The following is a 27,564-nucleotide window of genomic DNA, read 5'->3' as shown; positions in this document are numbered from 1 at the left end:
GCTCGCTAACAGCACTTGCTCCAACAATCTATAAGGCTGCAATTGATGATATCTGTTAGTCTATACTGTATACGTGTATTCAGCATACGAATGTACATATATATGCACGCAATACACTACATCTGTGTATAGGAGCGTATACCTTATACGTATGTTTGTCTAGCACAGGGGTCGGTCACGTTTCAGAGAATAAGAAGAACAATAAGGGACATTTATTTTGCTGCTGTCTTTGAACAAAGTAGTTACGGGATCCGCATCACACGCAGAGCCACTTGTACACAAGCACAGCGGATCACAAATTCTGACTTAAATAAACAACACAGGTGATGGAAAAAACTGCGTCTATTTCGTTTTTTTCCCTCCCCCATTTAGTTCTTTAACAATGCAGTTTACATTTTGTCGTCACCAATACATTCCATAGTAACCCCATTCCATGCCATATTTAATTCTCTTTAAATTATGTTTTAAGATTTCAAAAACAAAATTCTTTGTTTAAATGGCTGCCCCGCAAAGGAGGGGGGGGGGGGGGAGAGGGGCAGCCAAAGAGTCGAAAGGGGGGCAGCCAAAGAGTCACGAGGGGTCACAGTACTGTGATCATGCACCTTGTGAGCGGTCCAGGTGGCTCAGCTCGAGCAAGCGACTGTTCAGATCCTGGTGCAGCCGCAGGGGAGTGGGGGAAGTCAACACCAACCGTCCCATGTATATAGACATCCCCCGCCATAGGAATGTGGAATTTCCACTTTGACTTTGTACTTGGTCGATAAAACTACTATTACACACGCTTAGTAGATTAAGATTTTGCCGTATGAGTCTCAAACATCCAAATATAGGAGCCACAGAGCTTGGGCAATTGGCTAACACACTGCGGCTACGACCCCGTCGTCTTTGAGTGTGCGACACGGAGTAACAGCAGCGGGGAGTGATCGTCTGAAATCGGTTCTTGGCCTTCGCTAGCTTGGCTCGGCCTTAGGTGTGTACCTGTATGTGTATGAGCATCAACACTGGGGAGACAAAGGCGGCCGGGCGTGGTTCTGGCCGCACCAATCCCTCGTGCGCCGTGCCCGCCTTCGTGATAGCTACTCGCGACCAGCACTTGTCCCAAAAGCCTGGGAGGGCTATCCGGGGGACATTTGTCTTTGTAGCTTAATATGCGCTCGCTAACAGTGCCTTTTCATGCTGACTATACGAACAAACGTTGATTTTTTTTTAGTCTTCGCGTGTTAGTTCTTTTTTTCTTAATGCGTGTAATCACAAAATAAACCCGAACTAAGAGTAATGATGTCAGTTGTATTCTCAATCTTATTATTTACAGCGTTTGATTTAGTCGTGGTCATACTACTAAGTTCATCTCTCTACGTAGCCATGATGTGATTTTCAAAGACAACCCGATACATTGGATAATAACACCGTGATCCTATAGAAAAAGGAGAAAATATTAAATATGCGACGTTTCGGGCAATGGTCCTTTTTCATAGCACATAGACAATATATTTAATACACTATTTATATTTTCCCAGGTAGGGCCCACTGAACTATATACAGTAGCTCTTTTTCAGAAGCGACCTGGCCACAAATGATAGCTCGACGAAGTGGCCTATCACGTGGAAATGTATAGCAGCCCAAATACTCTAAACGCGTGTACGTTGAAGATTGAATAAAGTATAGGACGCGACCCAACAAACACACAGCTTCATTCACGAGAACAACAAACACACTTCGAATTAACTTTCAGGCAACTTTCATAGCGAAACATCGTAATATCAATTCTGCCTGATGACGCTCCTTGTCACTACCAGCGAAACTTCGGACTTCGCAATTGTAAAATTACGTGAGTTTTGGTCTACCGGCGGTGCTGATGAAGCAGTAAGAGGCTGGCATCGTTTGTTCATCACGTACCTACTTGATTAATTGGCTGTGTCGGGTGGTGGAGGGTGTAACGACACACGTTTTACTCACGCGGCGATATGACCCAAAATTAAAATAAAACAATTATGAATCATAATATTGGTCGTGAAAGCCTGCTACTACACGTGTTCATTATCAGAATCTGTATGTATACTGGAGGAGGAATCCGATGAGCTATAAAGCTCTTTATCTTGTACAGATGTCTCGTAGGGGGCACGGGGTCAGGACGTTACGCCAACAAGCAATACGATTTCAGACATCATCATCATAACTCGCATTCCAACCTCGCCATGACTTGTCACGACCAACACGATCGAGGGGGCAGTGGGTACACAGTGGCAGTACACAATGGCAGTGGGTTGTGAGGACACAATGGCAGTACACAATATCAGTGGGTAGTGGGTACACAATGGCAGTACACAATGGCAGTGAGTAGTACACAGTACATAATGACAGTACACAATGGCAGTACACAATGTCAGTGAGCAGTACACAGTACATAATGACAGTACACAATGGCAGTACACAATGTCAGTGAGCAGTACACAGTACATAATGACAGTACACAATGGCAGTACACAATGTCAGTGAGCAGTACACAGTACATAATGACAGTACACAATGGCAGTACACAATGTCAGTGAGTAGTACACAGTACATAATGACAGTACACAATGGCAGTACACAATGTCAGTGAGTAGTACACATTGGGTACACAATGTTAGTACACAATGTTAGTACACAATGGCAGTGGGTGCACAATGGCAGTACACAATGTCAACGGGAGTACACAATGGCAGTGGCAGTACACAATGTCAACGGGAGTACACAATGGCAGTGGCAGTACACAATGTCAACGGCAGTACACAATGGCAGTGGCAGTACACAATGTCAACGGCAGTACACAATGGCAGTGGCAGTACACAATGGTCTACGCGCAACGCCGTGGAGGGGGTCGGCTGAGCCGGGTCACCCCGAGTCGTGAACAACGACGACGACTCGGCCGATGCTCCCTCGACTGCAGTGCTCTTCACTCACTTCCAGAGGGGGGGGGGGGTGGGGGCACTTCGCCACACATTTGACACCAGTGGAGGTATTGACAGCAGCACGACGATGATGATGATGATGGGGCGGTGTTTTCACTCTTTGTGGATTGTCAGGGGCCGCGCTAAAGGCCACCAGGGGCCGCGAGTGGCCCGCGGGCCTCGCGATGAAGAACGCCGCGCTGCTGGGTGAGCAGTGGCGCACGAGCACACGGACCCCCAACACTCAGCAACATTCATGAAGAGAACGATTGAGACTAACTATGTTATTTTATTTCAGCAGGTAAGGCCCTTTGAGCTATACGTGTCGGTCTTTTTTCAGAAGCGACCTGGCTATCACAAATGCTAGCTCACGGAAGAGGCTTAACATCACGTGGACATTTATGTCAGCCAAACACTCTAAACGCACGTTGATTCTGAATGTGTAATAAAAGACTCCTATGTAGAGGGACAAACCGAAGGAGCCGGAGAAAATTTACGCCACGGTGGGGAGAGAGACACGCAAACTCCTGAGCAGATCCTGAGTTGGGGGGAGGTAGGAGAAAATCCAAGCGAACACGAGGAGAGAGACACCCAAAGTCCAAATATACAGGCGTCAGGGGCAGGGTCGAATTCACGACCTCCTGTACACCAGGCGAGGGAGTTAACATCTCGCCACCCAAGAAACAGGACTGTATACGATTGTAGCAACACGAGACGAACTCTCTCTCTCACGTAGCCCTCTCGTCGTGGCTAGCAGACCTCGACATTGAACGTCTTGTCAAGCGCAATAAGAAGATCGAGATGCATAGACTGGCAGAGATGCATAAAGACAGAGGCCCCTCGAGACACGGAGCTGCACAGAGACTCATACCGATACATAGAGGACAATAGAAACACAGAGAGACCTCAACATTGGCATGTCGTCTCTTCCGAACACACTGCTGCTGCGGTCATGCGCAAGAGATAGACAGCTCATACGTAACTCACATCACGTGAATGTGTATGTGCTGTGAAGAAGGACCATTGCCCGAAACGTCGCCGATAATGTATTCGTCCTTGCGAGGCCACGCGGTGTGGTTTTGACGGATGCGTCGAGTCTGTGCGAATGTTCACGAGGGCGCAAATCACTTTGACAACAATCGCTGACTCAGAATCGGCGATGATGGGCAGAGTGGTTTCCTGTTTACATGGAGCATCGAGGCGGTGCAGACCTGAGCCAGTGGTGGAAATTCCACATTACTGTGGCCGGGGCGAGCCTATATCCATAAGCCAACCTCTGTTGATTTCTCCATTAAAGCGATACTCGTTTATAGACCCTGTAAGGATGATGGGCTGAGTCAACGAACCGCTATTGTCCGCCTTACGTGAACCACGAGCCTAACACGATTTGAACTCGCAACCTTACGATTGAGAGCCGTGGAGCTCTCACCGGCCACGACTCACATCTAATATCCGAACCGGTCACGACCCCCATAACCTCAGCAACCCGCACCGACCAGCGTGGTGAAGTATGGTCAAACAAACCACGGCGAGCGGCGGGGTTTGTTTGACCACGTGTGGATGTTGAATTTCTTTCGCACCGTACGTAGCCAACCGAGGTGCGGGGTGAAGGACAACAGCGCACGGCGGACTGACAGACAAAGAGATGCAACGCTGACATTAAAATAACCCCCATTCTAATTGAATCGCGCGCATTCATCAACGGCAAGCGCAGCTTGTGAATTGCATATTCATCGTTTGTTCGATAGCAACGTGCGGATGTAATTGCAGCAGGGTGGAGCAGCTATGTGGACTCGAGTCGCCTACGACTGTCGCCTTGCTCACGAGGCACTGGGGGATGATGGGGCCTTCCCTTAGGTCGACTCGGCCTCAAATGAGCGCTCGGAATAACGCGACAACAACAAAAGACACGCGCACACCGTCGGCAGTTGTTGAAAAGAGGCGGGCCGTGATCGTCTCGTCTTAAATCGCCACCCTCGCACCACCGATTAGCGCAGTAGACCACGTACGGTGCGAAAGAAGTTCACCGTACATACGGTTACATCAAGGCCGTAATTAGAATATATATTGGGGGGGACACATCCACCCCCCAATATTCAAATATGCTCAAAATGTCCCCCCCAATATATTGCTATAAAATAGATTTCTGTTTATGTGATTGTGGTTATGGTTGTACTTTATTAATCCCTAACCTCTGCCATTACATACAATGAAACAAGAAAAGTAAAAAAAACAGAGCAATCTAATACAATACACTATTATTGTAAAACATAAATAAAAAGTCCATCCCATGTGTTCGTGAATTTTTAAAAATATTTTTGGCAGAAAATGAGTTTTCACATAAAAAAAAATTATGGGGGGGGGGGGGGGGACCCCCAGACCCCCTGGAAGATTTGGTCCCCCCCAATGTTGACTCCATGGCTACGGCCTTGGGTTACGTACATTTTATTCTGCCTGTCCAGGTGAGGTGGGCAGCGGTGGTGTAGCGGTTAGCGCACCGCACTACGATCCCGGCTATGACCTCGAGATCGATTCCCGCTCACGGCTACCCACCAACACCGCTGAGGAATATCTGAGCCGCTCCTGGGATTCCCCTAGGTCGACTCGGCGTCAAACGAGTACCTGGTGCGGTGTGTAAACATCGCCACTGGGGAGACAAAGGCGGCCGGGCGCGATGCCGACCACCCACCTCTGGTGTGCCGTACCAGCCTTCATAGGTGCTCGCTAAAAGCACTTGCCCCAATAGTCTGATAAGGCTACACGGGGGATCTTGGTCTTTGTGTGGCGGTGGTTCGAGCAGCGATGTTAGCCGCGGCCGGGAATCAAACACGTGGTCTTCAAGTTCGTCATGCAATGTGCTGACTCCAACACACAAGATAAAGTTCCCCTACATAGTTTTTAACAGACTGTTGGCCAGCACCACGCCCGGCCGCCTTTGTCTCACCAGTGGCGATGCTGACACACCGCATCAGGTACTCATTTGAGGTTGAGTCGACCTAGGGGAGGCTCTGGACCGGTTCAGGTAATCGTCACTGGTGTTGGCCGTAAACGAGAATCGAACCTGGTTGGCCCTGGTTCGTAGCGCAATGCGCTAACTTCTACACAAAGACAAAAAACCCCTTCCCCCGTGTAGCCTGTAACAGACTGTTGGGGCAAGTGCTGTAAGCGAGCACCTATGAAGGCCGACAGGATACGCATGCACACAAGCACACAAGCGCGAGTGGCCGTGTAAACCCGAACTCACATTTCTAGTGGAGGGGTGCGGGCCGTGCCTTCTGCTGAGTTGTCTCCGCCGATCCGATGTCCTCCTCTGTCGTCGTTTGACCACCTCCACCACCACCTCGACCACCACCACCTCCACCACCTCCACCACCTCGGCAGCTCGCAGTGAGCAGCAGCTGGGGTCTGCAGAGTGAAGGTGACAGCAGCAGCAGCAGCAGCAGCGGCAGCAGCAGCAGCGGCAGCGACAGCAGCGAGCGCTCAAATGTCACACCGCAATTCCTCTTCCTCTCCATTCTTCCATCGACGAGATGTGGGGCCGGCGCGACACCTTGACCTGAACCAGCGGTGGGAAATTCCACATTCCCACGGCGGGGCCGCTCCCGTTGAAACCTTCGCTGCGATAACGAAGACCGTGAAAGGATAAAGGCGCGGCCCTGACACTGCCGTGTTCGCGCCACTGCTGGCCGGAATGGCATTGACGCCACACGGAGGGCCCTCAACAAGCGCTGTCCTTCACGGACCAGCATGCCCCCCGCGCACGTCATCTTGCACATTAAGCCGATGTGTGTACACGCGCTGTAGCATTATCATTTGCAGAGCCACGGGAACGATTTCGAGTATTTGGCTGCTTGCTACGAAAGATCGGCACGTGATAAGCCACTTCGTTGGGCTATCATCCGTGGCCAGGTCGCTTCTGTAAAAGCTATATAGCTCAGTGGGCCTTATCTGTTAAAATAAACATAGTTTCTAGTTTGATTAACTTGCTATTCATTGGACAATCTAAAAACGCTGTGCGGTGGGCAGTCAACACATCTTTTGTTTGTTAAAAACAAACACACGTACAATCTTAATTTAAACCGGAGGTATCCGATGAGCTATGAAGCTATTTTCTTTCACGGATGTCCAGTCGTAGCATCTGCAAGACAACAGTTTTGTGGCCGACTGCTCTGCCGGGTGATTGGGCCCACTCGTCCACGATGACCATACGCCTTGAATTGAGTTGGAACTAACCCCACCAACCACTTTACACCAACCACACGCGCGATATGCCGATCGAGAAACGTAACCGTGGCCGCTGACTCCCCATGCCCACTGTGGTCATCCAGAACAGACCGCACAACGAATAACCACGCAATGCCCCGATCCACAAATACGAAGGAGACATCAGAGCCAGGATACGCTATTCCGCTTACTCCTGTGACGCGATTATCTATCTGACTGAGACCACCTGAATGTGCTGAATGGAGCCGCCGTGGATTCACCCCCAGTGAGGAGCTCGCATCTGGCTCCAATTCTAAAGGGTTCACATCGCGGAGCCTAAACAGACTGAAGAGAAATTTCGATTTAAAGCTTTCGTGACTGTAGGGATACATCTTTTGGTTCTTTCGGTCAAGTCAGCAGCCGTCCTCAGGCGAAGAACAGGTCTGTCGGAAAGACAGACGGAGAAGGAAGTAAGGCTTGCTCGTACGCGTTCGCGGCACGCGTCACGGTGTGTTTTTGTTTGACCATACTTCACCGCGCCGGTCGGTGCGGGCCGGTGAGAGTCAGGGGAGGGAACCTGCGGATAACGCTTCGGATGTATCTGTGAACATCCGTGGGAAGAAAAAAAAAATATCTTTTATAGCTCATCGCATACCTCCGGTGAAAATAAAAATTCCGATTCTGATATCTCGCCAACTGACGCTCGCAGTTTGGTTGTGGCCGGGAGCCGACCTGAGATGACGGCGTTCACAACGCGGTGCGCGAACGACTACAATTCTGGCTCATAGTTGCACGATTTTTTTTGGTTTAAATGCGGTGTGGATCGCTGCCGAAGGCGTCATTAATAGGCCACGTTCGTTGTGCGCGTGGCAACTTTACCGATTGGCCGTGTCGGGTGGAGTAGGGTGTACGACACACAGTTTACTCAAGCGCACAATATGTCCTCTTAAAAAATATATGTATTACGCATGTACTGTATGTTGAACTTTTTTCGCACCGTACGTAGCCAACCGTGCTAATCTGAGGTGCGGGGGTAGGACAACGAAACACAACAATCAGCTCTAACGAAATTACTTTTCAATCCGGATTACTTAAAAGTGCGTAGCGCCCAATGGCTTCCTAATATCTCCGGGAAGAGCGTTCCAGACGGCCGCAGAAGCGCATCTGAAAGCGCGCGATGCGGTGACCGCCGTCTTTGTCCCGACGGCCAGCCAGAAGCCGCCGCTGCTGCGAAAGGGACCCACGTGTTCAATGTACCCCCCCCCCCCCAAACACACGATACCTCTCGCTACCAACCCTTCTCCATCACGAGACACACAGCGGACACGTCATAGTCCGTGTGCGCTGGGCACCACTTCGAACTTGAACCTCTTTTTGCGCACCGTACAACGCCAACCGTGCCAGTCGGCTGGCTACGTGGTACGGTCATTTACAAGCAGCAAACAATTTATCCGCCGGTGTCACACACGCACACACGCACACCTAAAAAGTAAACTGTTAACATTTTAAGAGTAAATATATATATATACCCTTATACTGTACGTAATTAACCGCTGACATTTCCATTGCGAGAGAACGTTGTATCTCAGTGTACGCAGCACGCGCAGACCAATGAACACCGTTCTCTATGCACCGCACCGACGGTGATTTGTCTGCGGACAGACGGGTCCCCGCCGTGGGAACGTGGAATGTTTACCAACTGACTCATTGACACGCCCGCTCTGTTGAGCAGCGCCACACTTGCTACTCTCCCGCCTGTGTGCTATACAACTCGGACTACACACAGAAGGTGTGTGTGTATTATTATTGAATTAGTTATCGGATGTGTAATAAACACCATCACTGGAAAGACAAAGGCGGCCGGGCGGGGTGCTTGGCACGCCATCGCTCTCGTGCTCGATAAGAAAGAGACACTTGCCCAAAAAAGTCTGTATCGGCTACGCGGACGACCGGATCGTTCAGTGGTGTACTGCCTTGTGCTAGTGACGGCAGTGCTGCTGATGCTGCTGCTGATGCATGCACGTGGTTCTCTCTACCTGGGCATCTGAGCAGAGTTTCCGCGGCCGTGGAGAGCTCCGAGTTGAGTGCGTGGCAATGCCGTCCCCTCTTTATAAGAGACACGCAGCAGCATCACCAGCAGCGGCATTCGCTCCCACCCCCCACATCATCCACCACGCACCCCCCACTCTCCCCGTGTCATAGCACACACACAAAGACAGAGATAGCCCGTATAGCCTTGAACAGGCTGTTGGGGCAAGTGCTGTTTGAGAGCAGCACCTATGAAGGCCGGGACGGAACGCGAGGGGATGGGTGGGCCAGCCCGGCCGCCTTTGTCTCCCCTGTGCTGATGTTTTTATGCCCCGCACCAGGTACTCGTTTTAAGGCTGAGTCGACCTACGGGAGACCCGTCACCGGTTCAGATAATCGTCACCGATGGTGGCCGTGAGTGGGAATGGAACTTGGGTCACCGAGTTCGTAGTGCAACGGTTACGGCTCCCAAAGCACACACGTGCACACACACGACACATGACACAAAGACAAAGATCCCCCGTCTTTGTGTTGGCGCAAGTGCTGTTAAGGGGTGGGAGGCCAGAACCCGGCCGGACCGCCTATGCCTTCCCGGTGAGGGTGGGGGGGGGTGTGAAACTCATTTAAGGCTAAGTCGATCTTGGGGAGGTCCAGAATCGGTTTCCAGATATTCGTCACCGATGTTGGCTGAGCTGGAAACGATCTCGGTCGGCCAGGTTGGGAGCGCAGTGCGCTACCCTCTACACTACCCCTGCCCTCTGTCGCTATCCCATACACACAGACACACAACCTCTCATTCAGCAACACTCACCTACACACAGACACACAACCTCTCATTCAGCAACACTCACCTACACACAGACACACAACCTCTCAATCAGCAACACTTACCTACACACAGACACACAACCTCTCATTCAGCAACACTCACCTACACACAGACACACAAACTCCCGTTCAGCAACACTCACCTACACACAGATACACAAACTCTCATTCAGCAACACTCACCTACACACAGACACACAATCTCTCATTCAGCAACACTTACCTACACACAGACACACAAACTCTCATTCAGCAACACTCACCTACACACAGACACACAACCTCTCATTCAGCAACACTCACCTACACACAGACACACAACCTCTCAATCAGCAACACTTACCTACACACAGACACACAACCTCTCATTCAGCAACACTCACCTACACACAGACACACAAACTCCCGTTCAGCAACACTCACCTACACACAGATACACAAACTCTCATTCAGCAACACTCACCTACACACAGACACACAATCTCTCATTCAGCAACACTTACCTACACACAGACACACAAACTCTCATTCAGCAACACTTACCTACACACAGACACACAATCTCTCATTCAGCAACACTTCCCTACTCACAGACACACAACCTCTCATTCAGCAACACTTACCTACACACAGACACACAAACTCTCATTCAGCAACACTCACCTACACACAGACACACAAACTCTCATTCAGCAACACTCACCTACACACAGACACACAAACTCTCATTCAGCAACACTCACCTACACACAGACACACAAACTCTCGTTCAGCAACACTTACCTACACACAGACACACAAACTCTCATTCAGCAGCACTCACCTACACACAGACACACAAACTCTCATTCAGCAACACTTACCTACACACAGACACACACACTCTCATTCAGCAACACTTAGATACACACAGACACACAAACTCTCATTCAGCAACACTTACCTACATACAGACACACAAACTCTCATTCAGCAACACTTACCTACACACAGACACACAACCTCTCACTCAGCAACACTCACCTACACACAGACACACAAACTCTCATTCAGCAACACTCACCTACACACAGACACACAAACTCTCATTCAGCAACACTCACCTACACACAGACACACAAACTCTCATTCAGCAACACTTACCTACACACAGACACACAAACTCTCATTCAGCAACACTCACCTACACACAGACACACAAACTCTCATTCAGCAACACTTACCTACACACAGACACACAAACTCTCAATCAGCAACACTCACCTACACATAGACACACAACCTCTCATTCAGCAACACTCACCTACACACAGACACACACACTCTCATTCAGCAACACTTACCTACACACAGACACACAAACTCTCATTCAGCAACACTTACCTACAAACAGACACATAACCTCTCATTCAGCAACACTCACCTACACACAGACACACAACGTCTCAATCAGCAACACTCACCTACACACAGACACACAAACTCTCATTCAGCAACACTCACCTACACACAGACACACAAACTCTCATTCAGCAACACTTACCTACACACAGACACACAAACTCTCATTCAGCAACACTCACCTACACACAGACACACAAACTCTCATTCAGCAACACTCACCTACACACAGACACACAAACTCTCATTCAGCAACACTTACCTACACACAGACACACAAACTCTCATTCAGCAACACTGACATACACACAGACACACAAACTCTCATTCAGCAACACTCACCTACACACAGACACACAAACTCTCATTCAGCAACACTCACCTACACACAGACACACAAACTCTCATTCAGCAACACTTACCTACACACAGACACACAAACTCTCATTCAGCAACACTTACCTACACACAGACACACACACTCTCATTCAGCAACACTTACCTACACACAGACACACAAACTCTCAATCAGCAACACTTACCTACACACAGACACACAAACTCTCATTCAGCAACACTTACCTACACACAGACACACAAACTCTCATTCAGCAACACTTACCTACACACAGACACACAAACTCTCATTCAGCAACACTCACCTACACACAGACACACACACTCTCATTCAGCAACACTTAGATACACACAGACACACAAACTCTCATTCAGCAACACTTACCTACACACAGACACACAAACTCTCATTCAGCAACACTTACCTACACACAGACACACAAACTCTCATTCAGCAACACTCACCTACACACAGACACACAAACTCTCAATCAGCAACACTCACCTACACACAGACACACAAACTCTCATTCAGCAACACTTACCTACACACAGACACATAACCTCTCATTCAGCAACACTCACCTACACACAGACACACAACCTCTCAATCAGTAACACTCACCTACACACAGACACACAAACTCTCATTCAGCAACACTTACCTACACACAGACACACAAACTCTCATTCAGCAACACTCACCTACACACAGACACACTAACTCTCATTCAGCAACACTCACCTACACACAGACACACAAACTCTCATTCAGCAACACTACCTACACACAGACACACAAACTCTCATTCAGCAACACTTACCTACACACATACACACAAACTCTCAGCAACACTCACCTACACACAGACACACAAACTCTCATTCAGCAACACTTACCTACACACAGACACAAGAACTCTCATTCAGCAACACTCACCTACACACAGACACACAAACTCTCATTCAGCAACACTCACCTACACACAGACACACAAACTCTCATTCAGCAACACTACCTACACACAGACACACAAACTCTCATTCAGAAACACGTACAACACTTATCAACACTAAGCCCGGCCCCCTTTGTCTCCCCAATAACGATGCTTACACACAGCACCAGGTACACTATTACGGCTGAGTCGACCTAGGGGATGCCCAAGATCGGTTCAAATGTTCTCCACTATTATTGGTCGTGAGCGGGAATTGAACTCGGGTGACAGGGTTCTTAACCCAGTGCGCTAACCACTGGACTACCGCTCCCCACACACACACAGACACACACGCACATGAACACGGGGGGAGCGGTGGTGCATTGGTTAGCGCACTGCCTTACGAGACCCGGTCATCCCCCGCTTCACGAGCCCCCCCCCCACTGACCAGCGTGGTGCAGTCGAGTCGAACAACCCCCATGAGCCACACGGCGAGGGGAGGAGGCTTTCATCCAGCAGTGGATTGTCAGGGGGCCATTACAAATGCGCAAAAAGTTATTTATTTTACGAATAACGGGCACGTGTGTGGGTCCGTAACACTGTTGGGAAATGCTCGAGTCGAGACGGAATGATGCCGATGTCGAACGATCACTGAAAGAGACGCGACTCGCAAGCCAGAGGTCGCCCTTTTCGATCTCCGCGTGCGGCAGTCGAAACAATGGGACTGGTCTCGTAAACCCTCCCCCTGCCGCTTCTGCTGCTGCTCGCTCTGTTCCACCCAGCAATGTAACACCAACCAGTGAGTTCGTCGATCATCACGTCGAGTGTGGTGGGTCAAGGTGTGGGTATCATCGCCTCTGCATCACAGTTGTTTTGTTTGTTGGACGTCTGCGTGGAGGTGAAGGCCCAAATAGCTCCTCCTCGGCTGGCGGCGCCATCCGCCAGCAGTCGTGTGAGGAGCTATTGCAGGGCTGCGCCTTCGCCTGGGATGTTTGTTTTTCGTGTGTATGTACACGCGTGCATGTGTGTGTGTGTATGCGGTGGTGTAGCGGTTGACGCGCTGCGCTACGAACCAGGCGACCTGAGTTCGATACCCGCTCACGGCTAAAACCTGTGACGATTATCTGAACTGATTCTGGGCCTCCCCTAAGTCGACTCGGCCTCAAATGAGTACCTGGTGCGGTGCGTAAACATCGCCACTGGGGAGACGAAGGCGGTCGGACGTGGTGCTGGCCACCCACCCCGTCGTGTGCCGTGCCGGCCTTCATGGGTGCTCGCTAACAGCACTTGCCCCAACAGTCTGTGAAGGCTATACGGGGGATCTTTGTCTCTGTGTTTGTGAATCAATCGGGAAGTGGTATAGAAGAAAACATTGTGATCGACTGAACCATAAACGAGTGAACCAATTGGATAGCTCAATGCGTGGACATCGGCAGTGGGGAGACAAAGGCGGCACGGCATATAAGGAGCATGGACCCTAATCGCAGAGGCTTTAGACTCGCCATCCAACAAAGACGGTGGCCACCGCATCGCGTGGCGCTTTCAGATGCGCTTCTGCGGCCGTCTGGAACGTTCTTCCTTCCACTGGGAGCTACGCACTTTTAAGTCATCCGGATTGCAAACTCATCTCTTTTTGTGCTTAGTTTGTTGTCCTTCCCCCGCACCTCCGATTAGCACGCTTGGCTACGTACGGTGCGAAAGAAGTCCAACATACATAAGTATTTACTGCTGAAACGGAGACCCTTGTTTTAAACGTCTGTGTTTATCTGCGTGTACGTGTAAGCCGGGAATTAATTTCTCAACCCGATATTTTCCTACAAGGCCGGCTGAATTAGAGTACCGCATTGCCTACCGGCGTAAGGCACTACCACTAGTACAAGCTACGCCTATCCACTACACAATGTATCGCGAGGACGCGCGGTGAGGTGAGCTGACGGCACGGAGTGTGCCTAACGTGGGGTGCTTTAAATAAATGACATTTTGTCTGTAATCACCGATCTTACATCTAGTACAAATATAAAGATCCCCCGTGTAGCCTCAACAGACTGCTGGGGCAAGCGCTGTTTACGAGCACCTATGAAGGCCGGCACGGCACACGAGGGGGTGGGTGGCCAGCACCACGCTCGACCCGTCTTTGTCTCCCCAGTGGCGATGTTTACACACCGCACCAGGTACTAGTTTGAGGCCGAGTCGACTTGGGGGAGGCCCAGGTACCGGTTCAGATAATCGCCACCGGTGTTGGCCGTGAGCGGGAATCAAACTCGGGTCGCCGGGTTCGTAGCGCAGCGCGCTAACCGCTGCACCACCGCTCTTCCAACACAGAGTCCATAGAAGCGCACACATACAATGTCTGTCGTATGTGCGCGTGTGTCCCGAGATCTGCTGTCAGCTCTCCTTCGACAACTTCACGTGGCCTCGGAGTGCACCTAGCCTGGCACAAGCGTCGTGGTGTCGTCACCGCCACCGAGTGGCGAACGGCGGTTGTTGTTGCTGTGCGTGTGTGCTCATGCGTGTGTGTTGTGTGTGGGGTGTGCTGTGTGTGTTGTGTGTGGGGTGTGTTGTGTGTGTGTGTGGGGTGTGTTGTGTGTGGGGTGTGTTGTGTGTGTTGTGTGTGGGGTGTGTTGTGTGTGTGTTGTGTGTGGGGTGTGTGGGGCGTGTTGTGTGTATTGTGTGTGGTGTGTGTGGGGTGTGTTGTGTGTGGGGTGTGCTGTGTGTGGGGTGTGTGGGGTGTTTTGTGTGTGTGGGGTGTGTTGTGTGTGTGGGGTGTGTTGTGTGTGTGGGGTGTGTTGTGTGTGGGGTGTGTTGTGTGTGTGGGGTGTGTTGTGTGTGGGGTGTGTGTGTTGTGTGTGGGGTGTGTGGGGTGTGTTGTGTGTGTGGGGTGTGTTGTGTGTTGTGTGTGGGGTGTGTTGTGTGTGTGGGGTGTGTTGTGTGTGGGGTGTGTTGTGTGTGGGGTGTGTGTGTGGGGTGTGTGTGTGGTGTATTGTGTGTGGGGTGTGTTGTGTGTGGGGTGTGTTGTGTGTGTGTTGTGTGTGGGATGTGTTGTGTGTGTTGTGTGTGGGGTGTGTTGTGTGTGTGTGTTGTGTGTGTTGTGTGTGGGGTGTGTTGTGTGTGTGGGGTGTGTGGGGTGTGTGGGGTGTGTTGTGTGTGTGGGGTGTGTTGTGTGTGTGTTGTGTGTGGGGTGTTTTGTGTGTGGGTGTGTTGTGTGTGTGCTGTGTGTGGGTTGTGTTGTGTGTGTGCTGTGTGTTGTGTGTGCTGTGTGTGTATGATGGGTGTGTCTCCTGTGTGTGTGTACACGTGTGTGTGCTGTGTGTGTGGAGTGTGTGTGGGGTGTGCTGTGTGTGTACACGTGTGTGTGTATCTCCTGTGTGTGTGTACACGTGTGTGTGTGTACACGTGTGTGTGCTGTGTGTGTGAGCGCGTGTGTGTGCTGTGTGTGTATGATGAGTGTGTGTATGTACACGTGTGTGCGCGCGTGTGTGTGTGTGCACGCTCTATATCGAGCCCCGCTGTTTACTATGATCGTAGCACAATTAAAGGTCACTTCAAACGAGAGCTTTTAATTTTTAGCATCGACAAGCCGTCTTCGCGTCCAAATTGAAAACGATAGCCGCGCCGCGGAACGCGACTCGCGGATTCCTCGATGCGTTACAAAGACAAAGGCGCTCCCTGCCCCGTATAGCCTCTTCATGATTTGTGGGCAAGTGCCGTAAGAAAGCGTCTAATTCAGGTCGCAAACGGCGCGCGCGTGGAGTCGGTGTGGAGATTGAACTCGCTGCCCGGTTCGTTGCGTCCCGCGGGACAAATGCACTCAGTTCTATATCTATATAACACAAAGACACGCAGTTTTATATCGATATAACACAAAGACACGCAGTTCTATATCTATATAACACAAATACACTCAGTTCTATATCGATATAACACAAAGACACGCAGTTCTATATCTATATAACACAAAGACACGCAGTTTTATATCGATATAACACAAAGACACGCAGTTCTATATCTATATAACACAAATACACTCAGTTCTATATCGATATAACACAAAGACACGCAGTTCTAAATCTATATAACACAAAGACACGCAGTTCTATATCTATATAACACAAAGACACGCAGTTATAGATCTATATAAGGGACTGTTGGGGCAAGCGTTGTTGGCGAGCACCTATGAAGGCGATGTTACACACACCGCGCCATGGGTAACTCCTTGAAGGCTGAGTCGACCTATGCGAGACCCAAGAACCTGGTTAATATATTGGTCACTGGTGTTGGTCGTGAGCGGGAATCGAACTCGGGTTGCCGGATTCGTAGTGCAGTGCGCTCACCACCGCAATACCGCTGTACACCCGGTATAATAGAGGCACATACGCAATCTTGAACGACTGTTTAAATTACATTACACCCACGTATACGGATATGCATGATACTGAAACATGCACACCTGTGCACACCTGTACACACCTGTACACACCTGTACCACACCTGTGCCACACATGTGCACACCTGTACACACCTGTACAACACCTGTACACACCTGTGCACACATGTGCACACCTGTACACACCTGTGCACACCTGTACACACCTGTACCACACCTGTACACACCTGTGCACACATGTGCACACATGTACACACCTGTGCACACCTGTGCACACCTGTACCACACCTGTACACACCTGTGCACACCTGTGCACACCTGTGCACGCACGCCTACAGCGAGGGACGGACGTACACGATGCACCACTGGGATGGGGTTCTGTGAACACTTGTCAGCGACGGCTTGGGCAGGTCTTCATCCAGCAGTGGGTCGATCATGGCTGATGGTGATGGCAGCACTCCAAGAGGTAACGTGACCGGAACACTCCCCTGCGTGACGTTTGGGAAGCCCTCTGCGGAAAGCCGAGACCCCCTCCATGCTGCTACCTGGCGCCACGGTGGCTAGGAGATGTTAACTACCTCGCCTGGTATACAGGAGGGCGTGGGTTTGATCCCGACCCTGACGCCTGCTGTATATTTGGAGTTTGCGTGTCTCTCTTTCTGATCATCATCAAGGTGGCTAGGATATGTTCACTCCCTCGCCTGGTATACAGGATGACGTGGGTTTGATCCCGACCCTGATGCCTGCTGTATATTTGGAGTTGGCGTGTCTCTCTCTCTGATCATCATCAAGGTGGCTAGGAGATGTTAACTATCTCGCCTGGTGTACAGAAGGTCGTGGGTTGATCCCGACCCTGACGCCTGCTGTATATTTGAAGTTGGCGTGTCTCTCTCTCTGATCATCATCACGGTGACTAGGAGATGTTAACTACCTCGCCTGGTATACAGGAGGGCGTGGGTTTGATCCCGACCCTGACGCCTGCTGTATTTTGGAGTTTGCGTGTCTCTCTCTCTGATCATCATCACGATGGCTAGGAGATGTTAACTACCTCGCCTGGCAAGTCCGTAATTATAATAGATATTGGGATAGATATTATACTTAAAATGTCCCCCCCAATATATTACTATTAAAAAAATTGCGATGCTATGTAAATAAAAACAATTTGCTAAACCTTGGCTACAATATCTGGACTTGTCTTCATATAACAATGCATAGATTTCTGTTTATATGATTGTGGTTATGGTTGTACTTTTTAATCCCTAATCTCTGCCATTACATACAATGAAACAAGAAAAGGTAAAAAATTAAAAAAATTTAATGTAATACAATACACTATTAAACATTATTGTTAAAAATAAATAAAAAGTTGGTAATTTTTTTTATATTTCAGGCAGGAAATTCGTTTTCAAATTTAGATTTTTTTTCTAGGGGGGACCCCAGACCCCCTGGAAGATTTGGTCCCCCCCAATGTTGACTCCATGGCTACGGCCTTGTCGCCTGGTATACAGGAGGTCGTGGGTTCGATCCCAACCCTGACGCCTGCTGCTGTATATTTCGAGTTTGCGTGTCTCTCTCTCTGATCATCATCAAGGTGGCTAGGAGATGTTAACTCCCTCGCCTGGTATACAGGAGGTCGTGGGTTCGATCCCAACCCTGACGCCTGCTGTACATTTGGAGTTTTGCGTGTCTCTCTCTCTCTCCCAGTGGTCGCGTGAATTATTTTTTTAATCTTCCGGTTGTTTCCTCCACATTTAGAATCACACATCACGCGTCAATGCTCGCTTACCTCCGCCTCCCGATATCACGCGTTCACGCAACATCTGTGATCTCAATCTGGTGTTGTCTATGTACGTTGGGCTTCTTTCGCACCGTACGCGGCTTGATTTGAGCGCTCTTCCTCCGTGCAGTCACTGCGGGCTTGAGCAAGGCGACTGCGACATTATCCGAGTCTTGCGTCTTCACTCTGACCGAGTTCATTTGTTGCCCGGTACAGTCGATCACGCTCTAGGACTGTGAGTGAGTAGATTACGATGATGGTGTTGGCCATGATAGTGGTGGTGTGTTGGCGATGGTGGTGGTGGTTGTGGTAGTGGGGAGTGGTAGTGCATTAGTTAGCGCGCTGGGGCTACGATTCTACGAACCCGGCCACCCGCGTTCGATTCGCGCTCACAACCAATAAACGATTCGCGTGCGAAGATTTGATCCGGTCCCGGGACTCCGCTAGGTCTACTCGGCCTTACACGAGTCGCACCCGGTGCGGCGTGTACACATCGGCACCGGGGAGACAAAGGCGGCCGGACGTTGTGTTGGGTGGCCACCCACCCCCTTCGTGTGCCGTGGCGGCCTTCGTAGGTGCTGCTCGATGGCAGCACTTGCCCCGACAGTCTGTTAAGGCTATACGGGGGATCTTTGTCTTGATGGCGGTGATGATGGTGGTCTTGGGCAGGCGGTTCGCAGCGATGGTTGTCATCGTCAAATCACGGCCGCAGCGTTGTGACTAAAATAACAAACACACACTTCAATCTAGAACATTTCCCCACCACTTCTCGTGAAGATAATTAACAATGGTTAGATGAGATACATAATAATAACAACAACACAATAGTACAAACATTGCGATCGCAATTGTTAACGAGTATCATTTATTAACCATGGCGCCCACTTCTAATGCATGCGATTAATTTAACAAGTTAAATTCCACGATTAATGTTACGCTTGTTTTACCCAGGAGAGGCATACTGAGTCTCAAAACTCATTTTCAGGAAGGTCTTGGCAGGTTTTGGCAATTGGGAAGCGATGCTGCTGCTGTGTGTGTTTACAATTGGGCCATTTGCAGGTAATTCAGAATTGATATGTGGTTATTGTTCAATACCAGCTACACCGCTATGGGAGGAAACCGGAGAACTCAGAAAGAAATCCACGCAGAACAGGGGGAGAGAGAGAACACACAAACTCTGAAAACAAGTCCTGGGGGACTCAGTCAGTGTGGCCCTCCAGAATAAATGTGACAAATGTCAACAAAATATTCAGGCCTGTGACCGCGTGCAGTGGGGCTTTGCCTGGTAGGATGGGGATGGTTTCGTTTTTTGTGTTTGGTTGATTTGTTTACCTTTAATGTACTTCACACTACGACCGTGTTTTTTGTGCTGTTTGTTGTTGTAACGTCCTCACACGGGAGTCGAACCCCACCGCTCCCCCTACACCAGACGTGACCCCACCGAGATCTTTGATCACCACGTGTCACGCAACTCTCTACGACAGTCCATCAAACGAACATTTTGTCACACGTCCTTTATTCAACCATTTGAGCACCCGGATAGAGCGCGTCTTGAAGACAAAGATCCCCCGTATAGCCTTAACAGACTGTAGGGGCAAGTGCTGTTAGTAAGCACCTATGAATGCCGGAACGGTACACGAGGGGGTGGGTGGCCAGTACCACGCCCGACCGCATTTGTATCCCTAGTGGCAATGTTTACACACCGCACCAGGTACTCATTTGAGGCTGAATAGACCTAGGGGAGGCCCGGTTCAGATAATCGTCACTGGTGTTGGCCGTGAGCGGGAATCGAACTCGGGTCGCCGGGTTCATAGCGCAGCGCGCTAACCGCTACACCACCGCTCCCCACTTGAAGAACACACGACACAGACACACAACAGTGGACACGTCTCATAAACCTCTCTGCAACGCTTTGCGTAATCCGCGTGTGTCGCTGCAATGTTTGTCTCGGAGTAGCAATGCGACGGGGAGTCACGAATTAGCACGGAGCACGACCATCCTCCTCCTCCTCCTCCAGCAGCGGCGGCGATGCTTGGACTCGACACGAACGGAGTCGAAGGTTCACGGCGGGGTGCCCCACGTGGGTGGGAGATGCACGTGGCCACCGTTCTCCACGTGGTTAGGAGGAGGAGGAGGGCTGCATCGTTAGAATCCACGCGTTGTTTACACCGCTTATCTGCTCTCTGAGGTTTGCTCAGTGGCGTTCGCTATCGAGTGCGCAGGCGGTGAAGCTGCAACGCCCCCCCCCATCCCTCAACGGATTGGAGGGGCTCGGACGCCGGGATAAGATGCGGAGGGGGTGGTGAGGGAGGTTGGGGTGGTGTGGGGTGAGGTGGGGGGGGTAATTGGATGGGAGGGGAGGTGGTGGCACATTTGGTTTCGTTGCACCGGGGCCCGTGCCGACCACGCCACTGGGCGTGTCCCCCCCCCACTCACCTCGATTCATCTGATTTCCAGCAGCAGCTGTCAGGCGATGACAAATACTGACAATTTGCGCCCTGAGCTGCGATTGTAAACTTCACTTAGGCCACCTTCCCCCCACCCCGCCCCCTTTGGAAATTAAAGCAAATTGCGTTGGCGGCGCTGCGTCTTGCTGCGTTGGTCGTGGTGCACAAGCACGGCTAATAACAATAACGCTCAACACATCAGTCAATAACACCGTGCGGCCTTAACGAGTAAAACAAATAGGCGACGATTCGGGCAATGACCCTTCCTCACAGTACATATCCTCTGGCCCATTGCAGTTTTACTGCAGCATTTCCCAATCTTAATCGTTGGTCTTACGGTTTTTTTTGAGCGTATGTTTGCGTTGAACGTTTAATATTCGTACATAGCCCTATACCAAAGACAAAGATCCCTCGTGTAGCCTCAACAGACTGTTGGGGCAAGTTCTGTGAGCGGATGTCTAATTAGGGTCAGCACGCGAGAGAGTTGGTGGCCAGGACCACGTCTGGCCGCCTTTGTCTCCCCACTGCTGATGTTTTCACACCGCACCATGTACTCCTTTGAGGCTGAGTCGACCCAGGAGAGACCCAGGACCGGTTCATATATTCGCCACTGTTATTGGTCGTTAGCGGGTATCGAACTTTGGTTTTGCCGAGTTCGTAGCGCAGTGCGCTAATCGCTACGCCACCGCTCCCCTTTAAACACAAACACGTGCACACACACACGACACACACACATACTCGTGTTCAAATAATTAGTAATACGCGTCATTGCAGGACCTCACTGAGGCTTTTGAGTATGGATTATAGACGTAAGGCACTGCCACTAGAGTACAAGCTATGCCTGTCCATCACAATACAGGGTGTTTGAAAAAGATGGACCCGATTTGAAATCGCTATATCTCTGCAACCACGAACCGCCCATGAATGAAACTCTTACCACTTGAAAGGGCGGGGCATCGAGTTTCAAATGATTACCGCAAGATGCCTCCTACACCGCACAAACAGCCCCTAGCCTCAGTCATTCGCGAGACGGTGACCCCACAATACAAGGCGTTTTGCGTTCTGCAGTTCAGCAAGACTGAATCCGTAATTACGGTGCAGTGTGCGTTTCACCGGTGTTTTGGCATTGATTCGCCAATGTCAAAGAACATTCGTCGTTGGTATCGACAATTTGAAGAAACGGGCTGTTGATGTAAGGGGAAGAGCACAGGGCGACCACGCACCTCAGAGGAAAACGTGAGAAGAGAGGCGTTTGGGACGAATGCAACTATCGCCTCGATGTTGTCCGTACAGCAGGTGGAGGGCACATAGAGCATTTATAAAATGGTTAGTGAAACTTGATAACTCATTAAACCGTTTGTAACTTTTCGTGTAATTGTAATATGTTGCCATCGTGAAATATACTTCTTTGAAATTGGTTCCATCTCTTTGAAACACCCTGTACTATGCAGTATAATTGTATTATAGATTGTAACTGTAACGGCATTAACAGGCGGGATGGATTTATTTGTCTGGGTGCCAAAATAATTTCCGGAAAAGCGTTCCGGGACTTTTGCGGTTGAAATGTCGCACTGCCTGAAATGAAGCGAAATGGCAATCGGTGCGGATTTGTCCTCCGGTCTCCGTCTCGGGGTTAATTTAAAAAAAAACTATTTTAAAATGTTGTTTATTTTACCAGGTAAGGCCCACTGAGCCATGTAGCTCTATGTCTGAAGCGACCTGGCCACACAAATGATGGTTCAACGAAGTGGCTTGTCACGTGGACATTTGTAGCAGCCAAATACTCGAAATGCATGGTTCGAAATGTGGAGGGAAAACCGGAGGACTCGGATAAAAAAAAAAATCCACGCGATCATGGGGAGAGCGACACGCAAACTCCAAATATACAGCAGGTGTAAGGGTCGGGATCGAACCCACAACCTCCTGTATACCAGGCGAGGCAGTTAACATCTCCTAGCCACCTTTATAATGATGAGAGACACGAAAACTCAAAATATACAGCAGGCGTCATGGTTTGAATCGAACCCACAACCTCCTGTATACCAGGCGAGGGAGTCAATATCTCCTAGCCACCGTGATGATGATGAGAGAGAGAGACACGCAAACTCCAAATACACAGCAGGCGTAAGGATCGGGATCGATCCCACAACATTCTGTATACCAGGCGAGAGTCAACATCTCCTAGCCAGCTTGATGATGATGATGATGAGAGAGAGACACGCAAACTCCAAATATACAGCAGCAGGCGTCAGGGTCGGGATCAAACCCACAACCTCCTGTGTACCAGGCGAGGGAGTCAACATCTCACCACCACCACCACGACGCCCAATTAACCAACGCGAGTGCAAGCGAGAGCTGCCGGGAAGTGCGCGCGCAATGCCTCAGATCCTCCTCCTCCTCCTCTCTTCCTCCCTCCTCACGTCCCTCCATCTGCCGTGTCGTCCTCCTCCTTCCGCACGCACACCCCGACTCCAGGCCGCACGTCTGCGAGAGGCTCGTTAAGATGATGAAGTATGTGGAGGTCAGACCCTCGCTCCGGCACGGTGACCCCCAGAGCTGAGATCTCCAACATCCGTCTGCACCCTCCTCCTCCTCCTGCTTCCCGCTCGTGCTGGATGTTGCCAGTGCTACACAGAGTCACAGCGACACAAGCACACACAAAGACCCTCCCCCCGTCTCCTCCGTGTAGCCTTAACAGACTGTTGGGGCGAGTTCTGTTAGCGAGCACCTATTAAGGCCACAGGTGCGTAGCCAGAAACCACGCCCGGCCGCCTTTGTCTGCCCAGTGGCGATGTTGTACAGACCGCGACAGCTACTCATGCGATGTTGAGTCGACCTAGGGGAGGCCCAGGACCGGTACAGATAATCGTCACGGAACAGCACACAAGGGAGTGGGACATCTGTGGAACAAAGAGCTTTACAGCCCATCGGATTCCTCCAGTGTAGAGAAAGATTCTCGTTTTCACAGGTGTCCAGTGTCGTCACGTATCACGAGTGGGTGAGTGTTTGAGATCGACAGCGCCGTGGTTAGCGCACTGCGCTACGGGTCCTGGGCCCCTCCCCTAGGTCGACTCAGCCTCAAACGAGTACCTGTGTTAACGTCGCTTACCAAGGGAAACGAATGCGGTCGGGCGTGAGATGCTGGTAACCCACCCGCACACGCAAACCTCGTGTGCCGAGCCGGTCCTCCTAGGTGCCAGTCGCTCGTTAGCACTTGCCCCGAAGGCTAAGTCGAGGGGGGGGGATCTTTGTCTTTGTAGGGGCACGTGCGCGGTCACGGGCTGCACTCGTAGCGAACGCGACGCGCTGAGTGTGCTGGTGGTGGTGGGGGAGTTGTTGTTGTTGTTGTTTATTATTTGCGAGGCGGAGCCACGCGCGCGGAGATCGATAAACAATCTGAGCAGCTGCTGAAAAATAATTTTTGACGCTTAATGAAGAAAAGTGCTCGGTTATGGCTTAATTTGCCGGCCTAATTGGTCAGGCGAACAATAACACACACACACACAGTGTTACACACACACAGTGTTACACACACACACAGTGTTACCCCCAACACACACACACAGTGTTACCCCCAACACACACAGTGTTACCCCCAACACACACACACAGTGTTACCCCAACACACACAGTGTTACCCCCAACACACACACAGTGTTACCCACACACACACACAGTGTTACCCCCTAACACACACACAGTGTTACCCCTAACACACTCACAGTGTTACCCCTAACACACTCACACAGTGTTACACACACACACAAAGTGTTACCCACACACACACAGTGTTACCCCCAACACACACACAGTGTTACCCACACACACACAGTGTTACACACACACCAGAGGCGTAGCGAGGGGGGGGCAGGGGGGTACATATGTCCCCGGGCGCCAAGGTAAAGGGGCGCCAAAATGAGGCTTACAACGTGACATTATAACTTATTGCGGCGGGCGCGGCAGCCTGAAACTACTGCACAAATCTACACCTCAACCTAAAAGTTTATATATCCCGCCACACACAGCCTACATGTCATGTAATTACATTTTGGTACGCCTATTAAGAACTTACATGGAAGAACGTCCCAAACAACAAACAGGCGCAGTTGTGATGCCGCCGCCACGAAGCCGTTCGGCAGGCGCCGCATCCCCGACCTCGCCACCACCAAGCAACGGAGCCAACCCCTCGTCCCCCTCACCTCACCTCACATGAACACACCCGCACGCATTTCCCCCCCCCCCATAGAGCTGGAAGGGAAGGTCACCTGATCGACCGGTTTTTATCCGAGAAACCCTTATCGGGATTAACTCTCACGGTTTCCGGCGATCAGGGAATTGGACGGCCTCCCCCGACGCTACGTTGCACCGCGGCGCTGCGGCCTGCCTTAAGATGGTATGGCCGCGGCGAGGGGCATTCGGCCACCGCGGTTGAAGCGCATCCCCCACACACACCACCCACGTGTCGACGGGGCAAGCAGGGGAGGGACGGGACAGCATGAGTAGCGGGACCGCAGGGGCTCTTGCGCATAGTCACGGATGGTTGGGATAATTACGCTTGAGCGCGCAGGCACCATTGTTAGGGAGGTAAAGGGATTAATTAGAATTTACGCCGCGCAACGCCGCACACTGATTAGCATATCACAGGCTCCCGGAACCGCGGTGCGCGTGCCAGAGGGGCGCGAGCCCATTGTTCAGAGCCGACACCCTTTGAGGTAGGGAGGATAAATAGTGGGCGCAAAGGGGAAATCGGGCTCTCTCTTGACTCCAGTCCAGCGACCCGAACGTCCGTGAGACGCATCGAGGCACGCTGCGAGTACGGGATCAACGAACCGCCGTGGGCATCTAACAGGGAGTAAGAAGGTGAAGTAGGATAATAGCCGATAGATAAGGAATAGGTACAGGTTTAGTGGAATAGGCCAGCCTCGTCGACTCACTGATTCAACATTAGTTACCAGGTAGCGAATAATAAATCATTAATAGAGAAGCGTGGCCTCGCGTGATCTTGTCGAGCAGTGTGAACGTGTGGGTGCGCGTGTGTACACAATGGTTCGCCACGTGAGTGAGCGCTGCGTAGAGCGGCGCACGAGTGGGTGTCGCGTGTGTGCAGGTGTGTGCGCTCGTAGTGTGGGGGAAGGGGTCGGTGCGTCCGCAGGTCCCCGCTCCGTCTGTCGCCGCCGGGACTCGCGCAGTGTGAGGGCAGCGTCGTTCGTCCTCCGACCCCTGACCCCCATTTAATAGCGCGTGATCCGTGGAGAGACAACGCAGCGTCTGCAGGTGAACGAGGGCGTGCGGCGAGCTATGCCTCTCACACGAGCTCGCGGAGGGACGGACCAGGGAGGGGAGCCGTCGGGCGATGAGCCCAGCGATGGCAGCAGCTGCTCGCAGAGCAGCGAGGGGTCGGCGCACGGCAGAGCCCCTGCCATAGGCACGGAGCAGGGAGGGACTTCGGGGACCAGCGGCCCCAACAACATGGTGTCAGAAGTCGTACGAACCCTCACATCTTCACGGGAAGGTGGCGCGCTACTCCACGCAAAGGTAAGGCATGTGTTCACCGGCCAGGGGACCCCTACATGGAAAGCGTTTTCCCGTAATATCATAGGGGCTAAAGAGCTTAATGGCTGGTCGGACTCGCAGGCGTTGCGACATCTTACGTTAAACTTAGATGGGCGGGCAGCCGACTTTGTAGAGGCACTACCCGAAAGCGCGCAAACCCAACTAGAAGAACTAATGCGTAGATTAGACCTGCGTTTCGGCACGCGCAACGCGATACGGGCGAAGACGGCCTTAGAGGCGCGCCGACGCCAAACTGGCGAGGACTTCCGAGACTACGCTGAGGACGTGCGATCACTAACCCGGATCGCCCGTCCAGAGTTCTCGAAGGAGGTCATTGACGCGCTAGCTGCAGACAAGCTACTCAGGTACCTAGCTCGCACCGCGTGGTGGCAGCCCAAAAAGAGTAGCGCAGGCCTCCCTTTCGATACCCTAGTCGAGCAAGCGCTGGAGTGTGAGGAGCTCTCCAGCGAACGCGCGCAGCTCCGAGGGTCGGGACAGGAGTACACCGTGGCGAGCCTGATCCCTGACGAGGAGGAGGATGAGGATGAGCCCACCAGCCCCATAGGGAGACGGGCAAGAGAGGCCCAGAGACCCCGCGAGACAACCCCGGGTTGGGTAGCTGGGTTACAGACCGGCATGGGAGATATTGCTGGCCGATTAGATCGAATGGACGGTAAGGTAACCCAAGTAGGGGAGAGGGTAACCCAGGTACGCGAGGAAG

General features: G+C 51.2%; 1 protein-coding gene across 1 annotated transcript in view; it reads right to left on the bottom strand.

Annotated features, from left to right (window-relative positions):
- The window catches only part of LOC144728748 (estrogen-related receptor gamma-like), a 53,687-nt gene extending 26,509 nt beyond the window's left edge, over positions 1 to 27,178 (bottom strand). Inside the window, exons 1-2 of the mRNA XM_078608356.1 lie at positions 27,120 to 27,178; positions 23,711 to 23,917 (exon numbers count right to left, since the gene is read on the bottom strand). Coding sequence (XP_078464482.1) covers positions 23,711 to 23,917; positions 27,120 to 27,178 — 266 coding nt within the window. The remainder of the gene's footprint in view (positions 1 to 23,710; positions 23,918 to 27,119) is intronic.
- Between the last annotated feature and the right edge of the window lie 386 nt (positions 27,179 to 27,564).

This window comes from Lampetra planeri, chromosome 30 (assembly GCF_965212315.1).
Source record: "Lampetra planeri chromosome 30, kcLamPlan1.2.h2, whole genome shotgun sequence".
Lineage (NCBI taxonomy): Eukaryota > Metazoa > Chordata > Hyperoartia > Petromyzontiformes > Petromyzontidae > Lampetra > Lampetra planeri.
Note: the sequence above shows the minus strand (reverse complement) of the source record. Positions and strands in the feature narration are given on the sequence as shown.